We start from the raw sequence: 20,250 nt of genomic DNA, 5'->3' as shown, positions 1-20,250 counted from the left end.
TGTACTAATATGGAGATCGAGAACTGTCTGCATATTGGTTTTATTGTTTCGCCTGCATGTTTGGCGGGTGTCGTTAAATGATAGAAATGTGGTTGTTGGAGTGAACAACATGCTTTATTTCCTACAGGTCTTTGTAGGGCTAATGCCCCTCCTATTGCAGAATAACCTAATAAAATATGTTGTTAAAAAAAAAAAGCAATGGAAGGAATAAGGAATAAAAAAAGCTCTGTACTTCCTATATATTCTATGCAGTTGCCTTCAAATGATAGCCGATGTGATCATTGGTATATTCACAGATTTGAGAAGTTAATGAATGCATACAAGTTAAGAACAAAAACCAAACATATTAAAAGAAAATTAGGGCATATCTATTACATTTATTTAAAAAAGAGCATCAGATATTTCGATTACCTAGGTCTCACATGAACCAAAAAACTGCAGATATCAATGGAGCTATTATGTCCAAGGAGAAGCAAACCCAGAAGCAGGCTGAACTATATTTGGGGATGATTGAGATGTCCTTTAATTCTTCTAACTGAAAAATAATAAGTATAGGCTATATCCATCCATATGGTGTGGTAGACTACTTTTCAGGAATAAATACAGATTTTCTAAGTTGGTGGGGAGGCACATTTAGATTCCCCGTTACGTTTCCCAATGTTGTTTTTTTAACAGTGTTTCTATGACCTGTCAGAGCTTTCAATCTTATGCAGTAGAACTAGGAACTATTGGGAAGTTACATGAAAACATTGCGTTAGCAATCTGGGTCTTGCCGACAAACATTATTTCCATCCGGCTAGAGCTATATTGTCACTAACAGCCACCTGCCAATAAAAGCAGAGAGAGGTGTTAATGATTAATACAGCCAGGGGCAGAAGGTTTATAAATAATGCTGGGACCTATAGCTTGCTGTGGGTAGATTGTTCTAAATTAAACAGTGAGCAACAGAAAGAAAACAATGGAATGTGTTTGGAGAAAGTCCTCTACCACCCCGTAATAATAGCATTCTTACCGGCTACTAAGGGCTATACTGGTTGTTTAAGGCACTTTACCATAGTTACAGGCCTGAGCCACAAACGAGGGCCTATAACAAGTTCATAATTGAACAAGGAGAAAAACAAAGACAAACATCAGAATGTTGGATAAGGCCATTAATCAACCTCTACCACTTCCTTGCCCTTAGTGAAGCCACCAAGGTTCCAAATACATGAATATTTTGGAAAGCGCTGGAGTGAAACTGTTGCTTAAAGCACACAACGTCGCACACAGACATTAATCACCACAGCAGTAAATAAAAAGAAACTCAGCAAACTTAACATGTGGAAGTATAAAATCCTGACTTTTTAATTCTCATAAGTGATTACAAGAGGAAATGCATTTTAGTACTCTTTGTTTCATTGTGCTTTGAGTAAAAGAAATAGGAGTGTATATACATAAGAAAATTACTGTACAGCATCTGAGATCCTTAAATATCATATTTATGGAAATGATTCTGAATTACAGCATTTACAAAATAAGAACAAGCTTTGAATAAATACAGTCCAGTCCATTAAATAGGAATCCAGTTTTTTTTCCACAGAAGGAGCAATTTGTGTGCATATTCACAGTTTAAGTTTATTGTTGTTCATCCTATAAAAGAAGCATTACATTTTTGTATTAAAAAAATAAAATAATAAAAAAACTGCAATCATCATTGCAAGGTGAAGCCTGAGATTTAAGCCTGAATATAGTATTACTGCCCATTTCCACACCAGCTCCCTCGCTCAGCATCAGAGGGGCCAGCCCGTGCACAGCCAAACTGCAGGCCATCGACGACACTGCAAATTAAAGATTCTGTGATCAGAACCTGGTAGAAAAAACAAACACATTAAAAAAAACTGGAAGAAAAAAACACTAGATTAAGCATGATCACAGCAGGACCCCGCCTGTTTGCACGAGATGCAGCTTAATAAGCTTCAAAACACGGTCTTCCAAACGCCTCCCATATCTATGGTCACCGCCACACCTCAGGCCATCCACAGGAATGCCAGAAAGGAACTTCAACCATGAAATGCGTAAAAGCACATTCACTTGTAATTTGTCCCAACTTCTTTTTCATGGGTATTGTGTAAGAACCCACAACGGGGTTCACCATGGGTTTGTGTCTTACTTGAAATACACAAAATACATCTAAAAAAGCACTTCTGACAATGGTTCCAGAAAAAATAGTCACTGAAGACTTGGACTTCTTTTCATAGAAGGAAAAACATACACTTCGCTCTTAATGGAATGATTCAAATTAGAATTGATCCTCCAGGTCACTGATGGACCAGTGATGATATTGCTGTCTTCACTGTAAGTACAACATTTGAACTCACATTGGACCAAAACGTATCGTTGCTCAAACTATGTAAGTTATCATCTGATCGAAAAACAGGCACTAGCGCCACAAAGATGTAGACATGCGGTCCATTTAAACTTTGACGGCACTAGAAGCATTGCCTATTCCACTTAGAATCAATCTATGCTTTGGAGAAGACCAGAAGCTAAACAATTTTTTTGTGGATTTTGTTTCAGGGAGAACTTGTAAATAAATTTTAGCTCTGAGGAGCATGTTTTCATTTTGAGATTGGTAAAACAGGAAAAAGTAATCTGTGTTTTGAAAACAAATCCAGGGTGGTAACTGCGTACATGGCAAAATACAATACCAGTACTTGCAGCATTTGTCAGTTATTGAAAAGGCGCACTATGCAGAGTTTGGAGCCCGGAATGTGCAATAACGCAGAAACACCACATGTTTTTGCCCGTTCTGAGGGGCACACACTCATATGTGCATTGTCTGCTGATAAAAATTGCAGCACATTTCACCTCACCAAAGTCGAACTGCAACAATTGGAAGCCCGATTCTGGCTCAAAGTCCTCCTTGCACCTGAATTTCTGGAATGAGGCCTTAAGTGAGGGCCACGTCCATCTATTTTCAGCTCACAGCTCTTGGGAATTGAACTAGGGTGCCACAGAATTTGAAAAGTCTATTGGGAGGTCAGACACACGGTCATGTACGTCAATGGGTTCACCAGATATTTCTGAGGCGAAGGAGACTGACAAAGAACATGGAATGGGTCAAATGCCCTTGTTTCTATCAGGACCACCAGCGAACCCATCAATGATATTTGCGTCATGCGAAACCTAAATTAAACATACAAGACCATCTGGGTCAACAGCCTGCTAAGGTTTTTGGATTAACTGTATACAGTAGCATAAAAATGCTTACTTTCAAAACTAAACTAACAGTTATCAAATAGATAGGGCACAACAGGAAATGTTGTACTACAAAAAAAATCGAAATCTCTCAGATTAGATTCTTTAAAGATCAACGACAACACAATCTCCGCCCGGAGTAATTTGCTTTGGGATTTTAGGCTCAGTTTGAGCATGACCGGCACTCGCCCACAGGCATTCTTTCATTGCATGAAGCTTGTCGGGTTAGTGAAGATGAACGTGCAAAGTGCAAAAAACAAACACAGACTCTCTATAAATAAGCTTGATAAAAAACAACAAGTGCATTTTTAAAATGCATCGAAAGTTATTGCTGAGATTCAACAAAAGGCAACACAAAATATACAGCGCTGCGACTATTAGGTTCTGACTGGATATTGGCTTCTCCTGTCCGCCTCAGAGTCAGCTTTGCCTATATGATACTGAGCACAGGTTTGATAAATGTTACCTGCATGAATATGTATACATTTGATCGTTTCGAATCAGAGATCAGCTAGAAGTCGTCTTAGGGTTGGTTGGTGGAAGGAGAGGCTGCTGGTCGGAGTAACGTCGGTCGTATCAGTACATGCCGAGTTACCCAAGATTGGTGTTTAATAGCTGTAAAGTACAATCAACAGGCGATCTGTTCTTCACGCTTAAAGTAAGGAACAATGCAGCAATGTCGAATTCTCCAAGCCCTATTTTCATCCCGATAATGCTACTAGTTCAGATAGCAGCATTATAATGGTGCAGGTAGAATTTTTTTATGGAAGACTCTTGCAGCTCACACAGCCACAGATTTGGGTACTTCCTGTTAGCAGCTTGATCGAATGCAATTACAACTGTCCATATAAATACATATTTGTGATGGATGTGCAAAGCCCACATGCCCCTCTTGAAGGACCTTCCTTCAAGCAAATTCTTGGCTTGAGTTGATGCTGTGGAAACCCATCGCAGACTTCCTTGAGTCCATCGCAGATTCAATGTGTCAGATACCAGCTCTGTCACTGTAGAAGGGAGTGACGTGGAATATGTAACAGTGCGTGCAGACACGGACCGGTTTCATCTGGCCGTAGCGAGGTAAAGGAGCGGAGTGTGAGGAGCAGCGGGAGCAGAAAATCTGCAAAAAAGCACACAGATATTTAGTTTGAGAGGTCCATGTTCTACTTTTTCGCTAATAAAATCATGCAGCTATAAAAACAACAAAGAAAGCAAACCATTTAATGGTAATTCAGTGAATTGGAAAACATATGGTAGGAAAGCGTAAGGGGCTGCTTTAGTGCACAATAATAATGTAGAATCTGTCCAAAAAAATGCGCATACACGGTTCAAGATTGAATCAATCGGACCAGCATCAAAGGGCTGGACTTGCATGCTAAAAGCTGGTCATCCTAACCTGCTATGGCGATGGCCCCACAGCATATTAAGGCAACCAAATATATGGGAAGTACGTTTGTAGGGATGAGGAGGGAGTTACATTTGCACTGTTCATTTTACGTACAGAACTTCCACCACCATACACAGGCATTTGAGAAAATTCAACCGGAGAATTTCCGCTTATGTCTCAAGTGGTGGAGACGGTCACTTCCATAAAGAATTCTCTGCCTCCCTTGAGAACTCTCCATGTTGTGGATTACCCAATGCCAGGATGGCAGAAGATATAGGTCTACTACACAAGCAAAACTTTATATCAGCCACTAAAATCCCCAAAAGGTAAGTGAGGAACAGCAGCAGGCAAGCAAGAAAACCGCATGAACATACAAAAAGAGGGCAAACACGGTAGAAAATAAGAAAGGAGCTCTGGAAGGCCACAACAAATTAAGGTAAGTATTTAGGTCAAAATTAAAAGTATAAAGACACCAGATGTCAGGATAAGAAGGAAAGAGAACACAACAGCTAAAAGAAAAAAAAAAGCATGTTAGAACCACACAAGTACAATATGACTAAATATTGAGGTCTGTTCTCTCTAATACTCCTTGTGCTTGGGAGCAGCTCAGCATGTGTTGACTTTTTTTTAAACATTGTGAAGCTGTGTCTTTTATGCTACATGCCCCATTTTAAGTACTAGCTTCTGTGGTCCATTATAAATTTCCGTTATCGACAAGTGTGCCAGTGGTAGTGCATGAGCCCTTCAAAAGAAGGTGAGGACTCTGAGCCAGCAATTCAGTTCTCTACTCTCCTATCTGATACTCTAGAAGTGGTTTTAATTATTTGGAAATGATTTATCGCTATTAGAAATTCTATTAATTATTTATACCATTGCCAGATACCCCACAGCCTTGAGTGCAAGGTGTATATCGATGGGTGTCTTTCTTTTTCCAGTATTATTTGCTCATCACCCTTCTGCCTGCAAGTAGCAAGTCGAGTATATTCTCCAAACTATCACTTTGTGTGAGAGCTTTAATAATTAATTATGTCTCTCAGTATGACTTACTCTATTTGGCTCATTATTGCAAACGCGTTATTTTCCTTATGACACCTAGGCTCTAGTTATGATACGGCTAATTTTGGACATGGCCACCAACAAGGAATTATCCGCGATATACTGCTTCACCTCCAATAGAACCCTAGATGTATCTTGGGTAGTCAACGGGCCTTAAATGCCATCCATATATTCATTTATAGTCGGAGGAGTCCATATTCTGCACATATCTCGATGATCTGGCTATTTCTCCTATAAAGTTTTGGCAATATTCCTAGTGTCGTTGCTTGCCTTTTTATTTTCCTTACAATACCATGCAGCTCTATGCGTGGGCCGGTGACTCATTCAATAGAACCATGTACGGGTTTTCTCATATATCAGTTTCACTGCTCTTTCAGTAACCAAGGCAAAGAAAGTAATTTTACTCCCCAGCTCTGCTTTCTTGGTATCCCACAGGCATGTCCCAGGTGGTGTGTTGTGTTAGTTGGAGAGATTACTCTTCACAGTTTTTGTATTAATGTTCTTTAAATTGTGCTTTCATATTCTGTGCTTTGGTTTGATCCTTGCTACCTTCACTTTTGCAATGATGATTAAATATAATTACGTTCTTGAAATTGGTTTCTCGTGTTGTGTCATGTGCTTGGTAATAGTGCGAGCCAGTATTTTTGGCCTTGCTCTAAAGTCTACTCTGGAAAAGGGCCTATATAATCTAGTCCACCGAATGTACGTCTTTCCCTACATCCAGTGTTAAAGCGTTGGAAAATACTTCAGAAGCACAACTCACCCCTTCAAATACGTCCACATTTTTACCCACAACTAGACTGAGGCCTCCCTCCATGACCAGTTACCATTCCGCATGATATTATTCTGAGAAATTATTTAAGAAAGTGATCTTGTCATGTGGTGAGTAAGTACACTAGAGAGACAAAGTTACTTCCCCTTCCACAAGATCTACCCTTGACCAAAACATATCTTCATCTTTTCCTTCTACAGTAAGACTTTTTTAATTGTACAAATACTAAAGTCACACTTGTTTACATTCATTTTTAGTAAGCAGCACTGTTGTGTGTAAGTCCTTCTGCTCATTATTTTCAGGCCTTTCTTGACAGGTTTACCTCTTGAAAGGCCACAATGCTAGAGCTGAAGCCTTTAAAATGGTAACAGTGCATTATTTAGCCATGTACTTTGGCATTGTGTGTCCGTTTTGTTCAGTTGGTTTACTTCAACCTACTTTCCATTAGCAACTGCCTAATTTATTTTTGTCCGGTTATTCCAGGACCAGCGGTTTGCCGTCATATTGTGATGTCCCCTTCCTTTTGGATACAACCTCTCGTACCACTGTAGTTAAAGGATGAGCCATCAACCTCCCTGTGCATTTTCCCCCACTTCAACCACCAGCTGTAATCAACCACTTAAATAAACTATATATTCTTAGCTGCTGATCTTCCCAATGGTTCGCCTATTATTTTGTGGGGACGCTTCTTCATGTGAAGTTCACATGCTACAGTTGGAATTTTCAAGTCCATAGTCATATTGAGTCTTCTTCTTGTGCTTCCCAGTGGTTTGTCATTACTTCCCGCGGTCTCTCCTTTGAAGACAGATCCTCATTGACTTTTGATGCCTTTTTATTTCTTAACCTGTAATCTGTTGACAGAATACTGTAAGTGCCACTCCTGTAACTATGGAAAACAATTTGCAATCCTTGTGGGCCTTTATAAATGAATTGTCCACTCTGCAACCAGACTGTGCTTAAATAACATACACAATAAATAGATTTCCTTTGCTCATTGTCCACCGTTTCATGTACATCATGATGTGTTCTTAAGAGTTTCGATTTTTAGTACCATGACCCCCACCTGGCAGTGTGGTTGATGATCATGTGATACCATTGCCAACATTTTCCTAAGCATGGGTGTGCGACCTCCTATCTTAGATGTTTATTTAGGTTGTCCATGATGGATTTCAAAGATTCTGTTTTGTAGAGAGTGCCGTACATGATGTCTTGCAATATAATCTGCTTGCTTAGACGAAAGTGCAGGCAACCCTTTCTCCTGGTGTTGCATATTATTTATTTGTTTTTTTCAGCTGAGACTACTGCATTTTCAACACAATTGACTCGGCAACCTACTCTGTGATCTCGATTAGGAGGCACCGTCTCTGGACTCACTGGGAATTTATCACCTCAATCAATACTAAACTGTCCTTTTCTCCTTTCATCTCCAGATGTTTTGGTCTGCTTCCTCTTCATAACTGTTCTGTGCTCACAGACTACTGTGATGCTGTGTCCCTTTATGGTGGTGGCTTGTGCTTCGCTCCATCAACTGTGTGGTTGTTTGTCTCTCTTAAGCCTTTTTTTTTGGGGTGTGCTTATGGACTTCGTGGCAAGAGGGACTACCAGTTCAGGCTTTTGTGAGGGTCCCTGTTCCTCTAAGTTGGCATTTCTGGTTTTGACCCCATCAACAGTCCAACATTGTAGCTTAAAATCATCTTACTTTACTATCGTAAACCTCTAATGTACATCCTCATGGAGACTAGCAGTTGTGCAATGTCGCTCTTGAAGGGTTTGTGAATATATGCCTCTCGTTTGTCTTGGTACCTTCCAGTGATTGGTCTTGGCCTGTGCTCTTCTCTTTGCCTTTTGGTCTACAGTTCTTCCCGAACGTGTAATATGGCTCTGCACTTGATGCTTGCACTGGCAAGCCTCTCAAGGGTTACACAGAACTGGGTTACAGCAGGCCTCATTTCTCCTGAGAGTTCCATGTGTTCAAATCACACTGCTCAGTAAAATGTACAAAGCATATTAACAATAACCTTGTGTTTTTTTAGGTCTCGCCTGACCCAGCGCATGCGCTGGTCTGGCGAGACTTATTGAGAGGGCTCCAAAAAGTGCTACCAGGCCAGCCTAGAGCTACAGTGCATGTGCGCGGGCGCCGCGCTTTACCGCGAATACTTTCACTTTCGCGGCCGCATGGCCGCTTTGATGTTTGATCGTGATCGCGATTGCGATCACGATCACTTTCACTTTCGCGGCCGGAGGGCCGCTTTGCATAGCCAATAGGTCTCGCTTTTGGCACCTTATAAGTATTTAGTTATGCAACTGTTGCATGGCTAAACACTTATAAGGTCCCAAAGGCAAGACCTATTGGCTATGCCAATGCTTGTTAATACATTCTATTATTTTGAGCAAAACATTTTCATAAATTTCAAATGCCGTCTTCATTTATTATTTTGTTATTATACTTAATTTCTCTTACATACGGTTACGTAGCCAACAACCAGCCAGAGTGGAGAAACTCACACTCTTTTCTCTCTATTACCTTTACTTGCATAGGGTTATGGAGAATTATCCCTTTTGCCTCCTACTCTTCTTTGTCCACCTTCCAAGCTATATACAGCCTTTCAGATATTTTAATTTCTTACTTATTAACACTGAAGACATTTTGTTGTTGCTTTTGTGAGTTACCATTTTTCTAATCTAAAGAAATGTTATTACGTATTTAAGCAAATGTTGCAATACTTGCATTTTTTCCTTATTGATAGTTAATAAATATAACTTAGGAAACAGCGTTGTCCAACTGGAAATTATAATTTTAGGAAAAATGTTATGCCATTTAATGTACTGGTAACATTTGTCTCACGTGTGAGGGAAAGACAAAAGACGTTTTTGAAAAAAAAATATTAGCAAAAGATATTTAGGGATTTTTTTTAATCCCATGCTACCCTCTTGAGCCTTCACCATCAACCTTTTATTTCCACATCACAATCTTCAGTGCACAGATAGAAAGGTAAAGGGAGTTCAACTGATCTCTTAAGAAATCGTGCAGATCTGTTGAACTCTCTTAACCTTACTCTCTGTGCACTGCAGGTTGTGATGTGGAAATAAAAGGAAGATGGGGTAGTGTGTAGGACCCTCTGCCCTTGAGTTGCTTGCCTATATGAAAGGTATAGAAAATGGGAAAATAAACTGGAGGTGGAGTGACCACTGTGGAGAGCACACAGACATGGGATTAGGCTGTAAACAAGAAGAGGCTTCAGGCTTCCTGTGCCTCCCACTGAAAGTGAATGTCTGAAAGAATGAATTTGGGTTTTATAAAGCACGTTGATACCTCCAATGAAGCATCCGGCATTGGACTTCTGGAAAAGAGCACAAAGTTATTGCGTAAACAGACAGGTTTTCATTTTTTGTATTTGCTGTACACTGCTACGGAAGTGGAGAGGCAAAGATCTAGCAAGACTGTTCCATAACCTGGGAGCGAGGGAGCTGAAACACGAACAATCCGAGCTAAAAGGTTTTGTTTTGGCCCAAGGAGACACGGCTGATGAATTGGTTAACGGTGAAGGCTCAAGAGGGTAGCATGGGATAAAAGAAATTCCTTATATATGTTTTTCTAATATTTAAACTGCATGGATAAAACATTGGGGCTGGATTTGGTCCAAATCTAGCCCCGATGTTTCATCCATGCAGTTTAAAGCCTATTTTATTCAGCTCACCTCATTTTGATGTTTGAGCAGCTGGGACTATTTTCAGACCTCCAGTAACTCACACAAGTCATGTTATTTCAGTGGAGGCCCAGGACTATGCACCATAATGTCTTTTGTAAACAAAACGTATCCCCAGCACTTTAAGGCCCCTATGAAACCATAACATGGTTTGCTTAACGAAAAGGAAATAATACATTAAGATTACATGACAATTTCATCTGAATGTATGCTAAATTATTTTCCTATGTTGTGTTATAAGCCTACACCCAGCTCCCCTCCCCCCACCCCCCCATCCAGCTACATGTGACTGGTCCTCCAAAAAGTTTAGGCCCTTTCGGGCCAGACTCCTTTTCCTGGAGGCTCCGCCTTGCTCCCTCTCCTTCATTGTTCCGCTCTCTCATCTCCTTTAATACTCTTACACCAGATTTTTCTGCTAAGCTATTTTGCTCTTTCCTTCTAATCGTATAAGTCACTATTTTATTTCAATCCTCTTTTACTCTTCGATTCTGGTCCCTGGCCCCTCAGAGCAGCTTTTCACTCCTGCCTCTCATCCACTCTAGTTTCCATTTCTTTCCACTACTCTAAGCCTCTTTTCACCACTGCCTCCCATCCTTGTTTTCACCCTTCTAAGCTTCTGCTCTTTCACCACGTTTTGAGCCTGCTTTGTGCTTTTTTGTTTACTTTTTGTTCTGCTGGGGTCCCCGCAGCCCCCATCCTGTGCATTTTCCCACTTATCCCTGATCCTTCTGTCGTGTCGCCTTCCCGCACCTTGCAGTCCCGCCGACAGCCCCTAGGATTCCACTCCCCTCCCAGGACCTACTTAATGGTGGCTGCTGGCGTGCCAAAGGCAAGCTTGTCTGTGTCCATTCGTGCATGGTCTGTGCCCAGCACCAGGAACCTTGGTCCATCGCCCCCGTCCTCTCAGCAATACTACGCAGCCCTTCTTCGGTATCTCGACCCAGGACGCCGATCCCCCCCACTGCTGCAGCCTTGCTGCACCACACACCATGGTGGGAGCCTTTACTTGCACCCACGGCTGTTTCTCCTGCAGCCGCTGACCTACACAACCCACACAAACACCTGTAATGCCACCTATACCCACACCCAACACCGCACCAAACTCACACAATACTCAAACACCACACAATACTCACACACATGCTACTTAACACACGATCACTCAGCAAAAACGTGAATAAAATAAGGGACCTACTAAGCAGAGATGCACTGGACCTCTTCTTCATCACCGAAACCTGTCTCAACTCTACATCAGCACCCAACATTGCCGCAGCAATCCCAGCAGGCTAAAAGATCGCACTACACGATCGTATTCACAAGCCAGAAGGAGGACTTGCAATCATCTACAAGGAATCCATCAAATGCAACATTTACAGAGAATGCCACCCCATTTATCAAACATCTGCACTTCAAGCTAAAAAATATCACAAAATTTCACCCTGAATGGAATCCTTCCCTACCGACCATGCGGAAAGCGAGCCACCTTCACCAGCCTAATCACAGTCTTCATTTCCTTGCTTACCATTGACTCCAGAGCTTACATATTCCACCCGATAGACAGAACCAAACCATGCTCCACAGCAGTCTTCGAAAGACTCGGCAACATTGGGCTCTCCCAGCTCATTCCAGGACCTAACCCCACTGCAGGACACACACTGGATCCCATCTTCACCACCAGAGACAGCATAAAATACAACTGCACCACGGTGCACATATCGACCGGCTACTCCAACATCAACACATCGCAAGTCAACGCACCCACAAGTATCAGCCTACCAAGCCACAACAGGGACAAAATCTCTGAAACAGACTGGCTCAGGTCCCTCAGCACAGATCAATCTAACCACACAGACGACTTCAGCAAGGACATCATCAATTTCAACAACTACATTAAGAACTGTGCAGACTCTCTCGCACCCATCAAACGCAACAAGCAAAAAAGATCCAACAACTTGGCCAGTTGATACCCAGAGGACCTTCGGGAAACAAAACAACACTGTAAACAGCTAGAAAGGAAGTGGACAGCCAGCCATAAAACCATTGATAGAACCACCTTCAAAGCTACACTCAGACGCTATCACCAGCCACTTAGGGGCAACAAGAAAAGAGTACTCGCTGAATGTATCGAACGAAGCTCCAACAGCTGCAAGGAGATCTTCTCAATTGTCAAGGACAAACCTTCCGCATCCGTCAACAAGCCTCTGTTAACAATAACTTCCTCCCGAGAGCTCTGCGATGACCTATTAAACTTCTTCCACAGCAAAATTGCAAACAGCAACTTTGTATACCAACCTGACCATAATGATCTCATAGCTAACCTACCCATCTCCAACTAAGATGGACCCCTCACCAGAGACGTAACAACGACAATCATGCGGACCATCCACTCAGGGACCTCTACGGTCCAAGCCCCCACCACATCTACAACCTGTGAACGTCACCAATCAGCACCACCGTCACCCACATCATCAAAACCTCCTTCACGTCTCCCACATTCTTGGATGACTAGAAACATGCCTACGTCAACGCCTTCCTCAAAAAATCTTCAGCCAACCCAAACCAACTGTGCAACTTCCATTCGATCTCCCTACTAATCTACCCAGCCAAAGTTTTAGAGAAGCACATCAGCAAGCAATGCTCAACTCACCTCAAACTTCACCACCAGCTGGACAACACCCAATCTGGATTCAGAAAGAACCACAGCACCAAAACAGCACTAATGAAGCCACCAACTACATTATGCTGGAATCTCCAAGCAACTCCTACAAAGACTTAAGAACATCACTGCAAGACTTATTCTACACCTCACGCACTGCACCCACATCGCATTGCACCGCACCTCAAGGAGCCCCACTGGCTCCTCATTCACAAGCGTAGCCAATTCAAATCCTTCACACACACATACAAAGTCTTACACAACATTGGACCCGATTACCTGAACAGCTGCAAACACCCTGCCTTAATGTCTCTCACAGACACCCCTTAAATTCACAAAAGCACAGCAGGAGGTTGCACATTCTCATAAATCGCACCCAAAACATGGAACAACCTCCCTAAACACATCAGGGTCTCCTTCTCACTTCTTGAGTCCTGCAAGAGGCTGAAGAATTGCTTATTCAAATAATTATGTGCCCACACACCTGCTAAAGAGCCTGAAACAGTAAAGGGTGATGGGTGCGCTCTACAAATCTGCATAACAGTGGCTCTGGAACTAGGAGTGCGGGGGTGCTGCAACCCCCATAAAACTTGAAAGAGTTTAGATGGGAAAAGACAATAAAGGAGCCTTTCGACTGGATTTCTTCTGGTAGCACTCTTAGTGTTTTCAAAGACTATATACCCTTAACGCCTTTAGTGAGGTAAACTTATTTGCCAGCCTGTAGAAAATCGTTTCAGCACCAAGTCATTATCCAATAAGTTTCATCCAGTAGAGAATTCTACCACCTGAGAGCCATGCTGAAATAAGCTGCTTATTTAAATGCACTGTGTAATTTTGACCTGGCATTTATTGCTTATTCAGTCAGCTCAGCAGGATATTCTTACATCTTTCTGGGGTTACTGGAAACTTCTTGGATATTGAGGGGGGCGGAGCTTGCCGGCATCAATGGCGGACGCGTGAGCGCTGAGCTCCTCGTCTCGACCCTCGCAAGATCCGCTAAATGATCCTGTACTGCTGAGCTGCTCGGTGTTCCTGACGGGGGAGCCCCCCTAGATCCTGGCGGTGTGTGCTGCGGCCCTCCGGCGCCACCGAGGGAGCTGCGCGGACCGCGCGAAGTGAGCGGAGGCGGGCGCGCCGGGTGGGCCGGAATCCTCGAGCTGTGGTGTGTGGCTACCCGGAGAGCGTGCGTCGACGTGCGGCTTGACCGAGGGACGCTGTCCCGGTCTCCCGGTGCCTCGGTCGTGGGGGCGGCGGCCTGCATCGGCGGCTGAGCGGACAGAGCCGGGGAGAGCTGGGGGTACTGCAGCCCCCCCACGAGCGGTGAAGGGGACGCCGGCATCGGCCTCAGCGCTTGGGACGGAGAGCCACTCCTGCGAGTTGGAGTACAGAGAGTGGAGCTGCCATCTGGTGTGGGCCCTGGGGCTGCAGAGACAGACGGAGTGCAGCGGAACCTTGGCCACGCGGGCGGTGCCTGTCGGGGTGCCCCCCAGCGCCTGAAGGGACCTAGAGGAGGTGCCCGGGCGCGCTCAGCCGGGACGTCGCATGAACGAGTGGAGGCGGCCCCCCAGCTTGGACCGGTGGTGCCGGGGAGGCCCGTAAGTGGAGAGAGGGGGACTCCGGGTGCAGTCCGGAGCGGCGTGACGCGGGTCCACGTTCCCGCGTAGGAGCCTCGCAGCGCCCCAAATCGGAGCTTGAGAGCGCATTGGGTGGTCGCCCTTGAAAAGAACTCTGGGAAGTTGCCCGGGTGCCTCATTGCCTCCTTGGGACCTCGGGGGTTCTGACACCTGACGCGGCGTCCTGACTGCGGCGCACAGACTTGGAGGTGCGGCGACAGGGAGGCACCGGCATGGGGAAAGGAGATAAAACGCAGCCTAAACTCACGTTCGACCCGCGCAAGCCTAAGGGGACCACCGGCGCGGGCCAGGAGGCACCCGTTGGCGGCGCGGAGGGTGCGGCAGGAGCGGACATCAGGGAAATGCTGGTGGCGATGGAGAAAAGCCTGCAGGGCAGCTTAACTGCAATCGATGCCAAATTGGACGCACTCACATACCGCATGGACCGCATGTCGGAGCGTGTCGATAAGAATTCGGAGAGACTGGACACGGCCGAGATGAGGGTCTCGCAGGTGGAGGCAGCCCAGACGGAGTGGGACGCGGACCGCAAGCAATTCAGCAAGCTGCTGCAGGTCATACAGGATAAGTCGGAGGACCTGGAGGCCCGTTCCCGCAGATCGAACATCCGCATCACGGGGGTGGCGGAATCCACCTCGACAGGGAAGATGGAACTGTTTGTCGAAAAACTGCTGCGCACCTTGCTGGGGGAGGATGTGTTCTCGCCCATGTTTGTGGTGGAGAGAGCCCACAGATCGCTGGGCCCGCGTCCCAGGCCGGGTGCGCCGGCGAGGCCCATCATTGCGAAGCTCCTGAATTACAGAGACAGGGACGTGGCGCTGCGGCTGGCCAGGGAAAAGGGCAAGCTGCAGTACGAGGGCATGGACATTTCGATCTATCCGGACTTCACGGCGAAAGTCCAGGAGGAGAGACGTCAGTTCGCTCCGTATAAACGACAGCTACGTGATCTTGGTCTGGACTATGCCATGCTCTACCCGGCGAGGCTGAGGATAAACAGGCAAGGACACTCGCACTTCTTCACAGACCCGAAAGAACTCCAAAAATCACTGAAGGTATGGTCCCGGGAGCGGCAGGGTAGTCCCAGGGGTCCGGGGGACGCTCCGGAGACGGCCTCGGGCCTTGATGGGCAGGACTAGTTGCCGGTGGGTGGCCGGGCATAATATGCAAGCAGACTGTTGGTCTCACAGGCTGTATGCGGGACATGTGCTACCCTAGAGGTGATTGGGTTGCCTGGAACTATACGGACACTCGCTGCTGATACCCCGGCGACTCAGAGCTGAGAGGCGCTCCTTCGGATGGGACTCTCTCTTGGGTGCCATTGACTGTGGTGTTCTTTTTGGGCCCCTTCGGCTCCGAACTCAGGGGACTCTGGTTATTATGCTAGGCGCGATGCGGACTGCCCACCCGCTGTGAATACTCGAGCGAGTGCCCTATGGGGGCTCGCGTCAGAAGTTTGCATTCTAGGGCCTGGATTTGAGGAGGCATGGGTGGGGGAGGGCCTGCGGGGTGCTTCTTTCGAGGCCATGCGCGCTGTTCTGCCTGATAGTGGGGTCGTCCTTGGGAGGGGGTTGCGGGGTGCCCCCTGACATCCTTGTAGGTGATGGAACGGCAGCTCGCGAAGCAGTAAGGTTGCTCGAGGGTTGGGCGGCGGAGGTGCGCTGCTATTTGGCTCGTTGCCAGGTTGTGATTGGAGCAGTGCTTGGTACCTCTGCCCCAGCGCTATTGCCTAGTTTGACTCCTGTGGGGTCTGGTTCAGGGTATGTTTGAGGGGTATGTTTGTGGGTTGGCGGGGTGGGGGGGTGGCTGGGGGATCTGTCTGGCCAGGTTGGGGGAGGTCGGCTGTGGGCGGGGGGGTAAGTTGGGGATCGGGGCGGGGGGTTCGCACGCACAGTGGAGTGGTAGGTCGTTTGCTTTGCTGTCCAATGTCTGGATTGGGTCGTCTGCGCACTGTCGGTGGGTGACACTTCTCACTGGGGCGATTGGGACACGCCCGCCGTAAGACAGAGTAAATGTGATGGGAGACCCTAGTGAATTGTCTGGTGATAATGCCACAGCGTCCCTCAGGGCGCTGACGTGGAATGTGCAGGGGTTGAATGATTTTCGAAAGTTGAGGAAAGTATTGAGCTTCCTGCGTAGGCATCACATCGATCTGGCGCTCCTGCAGGAGACTCACCTCCCTCCCACGAGCCACATGCTTAACGCGCGCGGTTTGGCGGGCAATAGTGCCGCGGCGGGGTTCACCTCGCACTCCAGGGGTGTTCTTACCTGGGTAAATCCCCAATCCCGCTTGGCGCTGACGGTCCTGGACGCAGACTCGGCCGGGCGCTATCTGATAGTTCGGTGCGTAGGGAAGAGTCATGATTTAGTAGTAGTCAACGTGTATGGCCCCAACTACGACAACCCTGAGTTCTACGCGGCCTTGGCCGTCGTTTGCCGTCGCTATACTCACGCCCGCATGGTGTGGGGGGGGGATTTTAACTTCACGTTTGACCCAGCTCTGGACCGCTCCTCGGGGCCGGCGCGCCGCCCGGCGGCGGCTGCCTTGTGCATGCAGGCGGAGCTCACCAGACTCGATTTGGTTGACGTCTGGCGACAGGGGCACCCAGGGCAGGGAGGATTTACGCACTACTCCGCATACCACGACATCCACACTAGAATAGATTACTGGCTGATGTCGCGGTCGCTGCTGACCCTGGTCAGGGGCTGTGCGGTCCTCCCTCGCACGCTCTCGGATCACTCCCCGCTACTACTAATATTGGATACATCGGTTAGACGTATCCCACCGTTCATATGGAGATTTCCGCCATACTCGCTCCTAGATGAGGTGTTCCGGGGGGACCTGGCAGAGGACATTGAGACCTTCTTCGACAACAACTTGGGCTCGGTACAGAGTTTCCACACAGTCTGGGACTCGTTCAAAGCTTACATCAGAGGCATGGCCATGGCCAAGCATTCGGGGGTCCTAAAATCTATACGGGGGAGCCTCAAGTCCATAGAGACGCAGTTAGCAGCTCTGGAGGAGAGCCAGCGGTCCTCTGCGGACCCTGCAGTGGGGACCAGGATTCAGGCGCTAATTGCGGAGTATCACAGGGAGGCGGACAGGGAGGTGCAGCATATGGGCAAGTACGCAAAGGCCCGAGCATATGGGGAGAGCGAGCGCCCGGGCTCACTGTTGGCGAGCATACTGCGCAACAGCAGGAAGCCCCTGGTCATCGACGAGCTGGTTACAGAGGCTGGCACAGTGGTCACTGGGGAGGAGGCGATATGCGCCGAATTTCGGGACTACTACGCGGGGCTTTATACGGCCAAGTCCGCCCAGATGGAGGAGGAAATAGAGGACTATCTCAGCTATATCAAAATGCCCTTCCTGACCGACTCTCAGAGAGAGTTCCTGTCGCTCCCCATACAGCAGGACGAAATCTTGGAGGCACTAGAGGGGATGCGGTCTGGTAGCGCCCCTGGGGCTGATGGATTGACGGTGGCTTTTTATAAAGCATTCAAAGATAAGCTTCTCCCCCATTTGATCACTTTATTTGATGGCATATGCCAGGATGGCTACATGCCTGACACGATGCGCGAAGCGCTTTTAGTCACTATTCTGAAACCAGGGAAGCCCCCTAACGCGTGTGGCTCGTACCGGCCGCTCTCCCTCATCAATGTGGATGCGAAGCTGTACGCTAATGTGCTGGCCACGCGTCTGGCGCTGCTGGTACCGGAACTCGTAGCCCCGGAACAAGCGGGATTCATACCAGCCAGAAACCTTACATACAATATTCGCACGGTTCTGGGGACCATGCAACATGTGCGCCCTGAAAATAAGGCACTGGCCATTTTTCTAGACATGGAAAAAGCGTTTGACTCGGTGGAGTGGCCCTTTATGGTACGGGTGCTTCGTAAGATTGGACTGGGGGAGCCCTTTCTGCAGATGCTGGGAGCAATATATCATCAGCCTACAGCTAGGCTACGATTGGGGGACCGGGTCACGGAAGCCTTCCGGATCAGCAGAGGGACCAGGCAAGGCTGCCCTCTCTCCCCTCTCCTCTATGCCCTGGTGGCGGAACCCTTGGCGTGCGCTATTAGAGAATATCACCGCTATGAGGGCATTAACTTTCCCACCTACCAAATTGGCATCTCCACGTATGCAGATGACACGTTGCTTTACGTCCGGGATCCGGAGACGAACCTCTCGTCCATACTGCGGGAAGTGGTCAGGTTTGGGGCGCTGTCTGGCCTCAAGGTGAACTGGAGCAAGTCACTGGCATTTCCGTTGACGCCGGTTACGGTGCCTTTTCCAATGGACTACCCACTGCAATGGACTACGGACTCGGTTAGGTACCTGGGGATCCGGCTACATAAGGACCCCGAGGTGCTTATTAGAGAAAATTACGGAGTAGCATACGCTAAGCTGGTCGAGGACGTGGAGAGGTGGAATCGACTGCCCCTATCTCTGTTGGGCAGAATTGCCATTATGAAAATGGTTGTCTTACCGAGATTCCTGTTCCTCTTCACCAACATCCCCATTGTGTTGTCCAGAGCCTTCTTTAAGCAGTTGACCCAAACCCTAATACGGTTGGCCTGGGGTGGCAAACAGCCTAGAGTACAATGGAAGGTGTTAACTCTTCCGTACGAACTGGGAGGACTGGGGGCGCCGGACATGGAGAAATACTACAGGGTGGCACAGGCGGCACACCTGCACGCGTGGATACATGCCAGCGCTGACATCCCCCATGTTATCTTGGAGCGTCTGTTCGCGGACCCGCTCCCATTGCCCGTGGTTGTCTTTCAGCCTGTGAGCCGCTCGGTGGGGCGCCTGGACTCCCTCCAGGCCACGACTCATGCATGGCAGGCGTTAATGAGGGCACATGATTGCGCTCTTCTGTATTCCCCTTTACTGCCGGTGGAATGGGTGCTTTGGCTCCCCCCGCTGCGGGAGAGAGGAGTGGTACAGGCATTGGGCTCCTTGGGCATTACGCGGATGGACGACTTATTCGCGGATGGGGTGGCCAAGACATGGGATCAGCTTGGGCTGGCGCAGTCTGCCCACACGCTTCTGCAGCGTTTTCAGTTCCACAGGGTTCGCAGGGCTTTGGCGGTCGCGCTGGGCCCGGGCATGGCAGAGCCTCCGGAGGTTCCGGAACTCACCTACATTATCAAAACGGTAGCGCCTCCTAGATTGCTCTCGAATCTTAAAAGAATGGGGGACCGGCAGACGCCACGCACACACGCTTCGGCGCGGCTCGCCTGGCAGGGTGACCTGCACTTAGAGTTCACAGACGAGATGTGGAGGTATTGCTGTGTCAGCACCAAGGCGATATCGCTTAACGGCCGGCACAGATTAGTGCATTTCAAGTACCTACAGAGGGTGTATTATACCCCGGAGCGATTACATCGATACGGGCTCAGAGCGTCTGCAGAGTGCGAACGTTGCCATGCCCCGGTGGCGGAATTTATGCATATGTCTTAGCGTTGTCCTGGTATTGCTAAGTTTTGGACCGAGGTGTTCCTTGAGTTGAGCCGGATCCTGGGCACGGAGATTGCCCCAGACCCAGCCCTGGCGCTGTTAGGGTACTCCCGGCCTCTCCCGCTGGCGTTGCGCCGGTTGGTAGACATGGCATTGCTCATTGCGAGAAGGGTCGTTGCAGCCTGCTGGATGAGGGGGACCCTTCCCACCAAGAAACGGTAGGCCAGGGACATGCTGTATTGCAGTACACAGGCGGAGACCTATAGTGAACTGCTGCCGCCGAAAAGTCGTCCCAAGAATTTCTGGGGGTTATACAGAACGTATCTGTCGACTGCGGCCCAAGAGC

The 20,250-nt window shown here is 47.6% G+C and overlaps 1 protein-coding gene across 2 annotated transcripts in view; it reads right to left on the bottom strand.

Annotated features, from left to right (window-relative positions):
* Positions 1 to 1,318: 1,318 nt before the first annotated feature.
* ZFYVE28 (zinc finger FYVE-type containing 28) overlaps positions 1,319 to 20,250 on the bottom strand; it is a 932,593-nt gene continuing 913,661 nt past the window's right edge. For both annotated transcript variants that reach the window (XM_085642546.1, XM_085642547.1), the window contains exon 14: positions 1,319 to 4,354. In XM_085642546.1, the coding sequence (XP_085498672.1) occupies positions 4,223 to 4,354 (132 nt within the window). In that variant the 3' untranslated portion in view covers positions 1,319 to 4,222. The remainder of the gene's footprint in view (positions 4,355 to 20,250) is intronic.

The sequence above is a fragment of the Triturus cristatus genome, chromosome 2_2 (genome assembly GCF_964204655.1).
Source record: "Triturus cristatus chromosome 2_2, aTriCri1.1, whole genome shotgun sequence".
In the NCBI taxonomy this organism is placed as follows: domain Eukaryota; kingdom Metazoa; phylum Chordata; class Amphibia; order Caudata; family Salamandridae; genus Triturus; species Triturus cristatus.
This window is presented reverse-complemented; position numbering and strand designations above follow the sequence as displayed.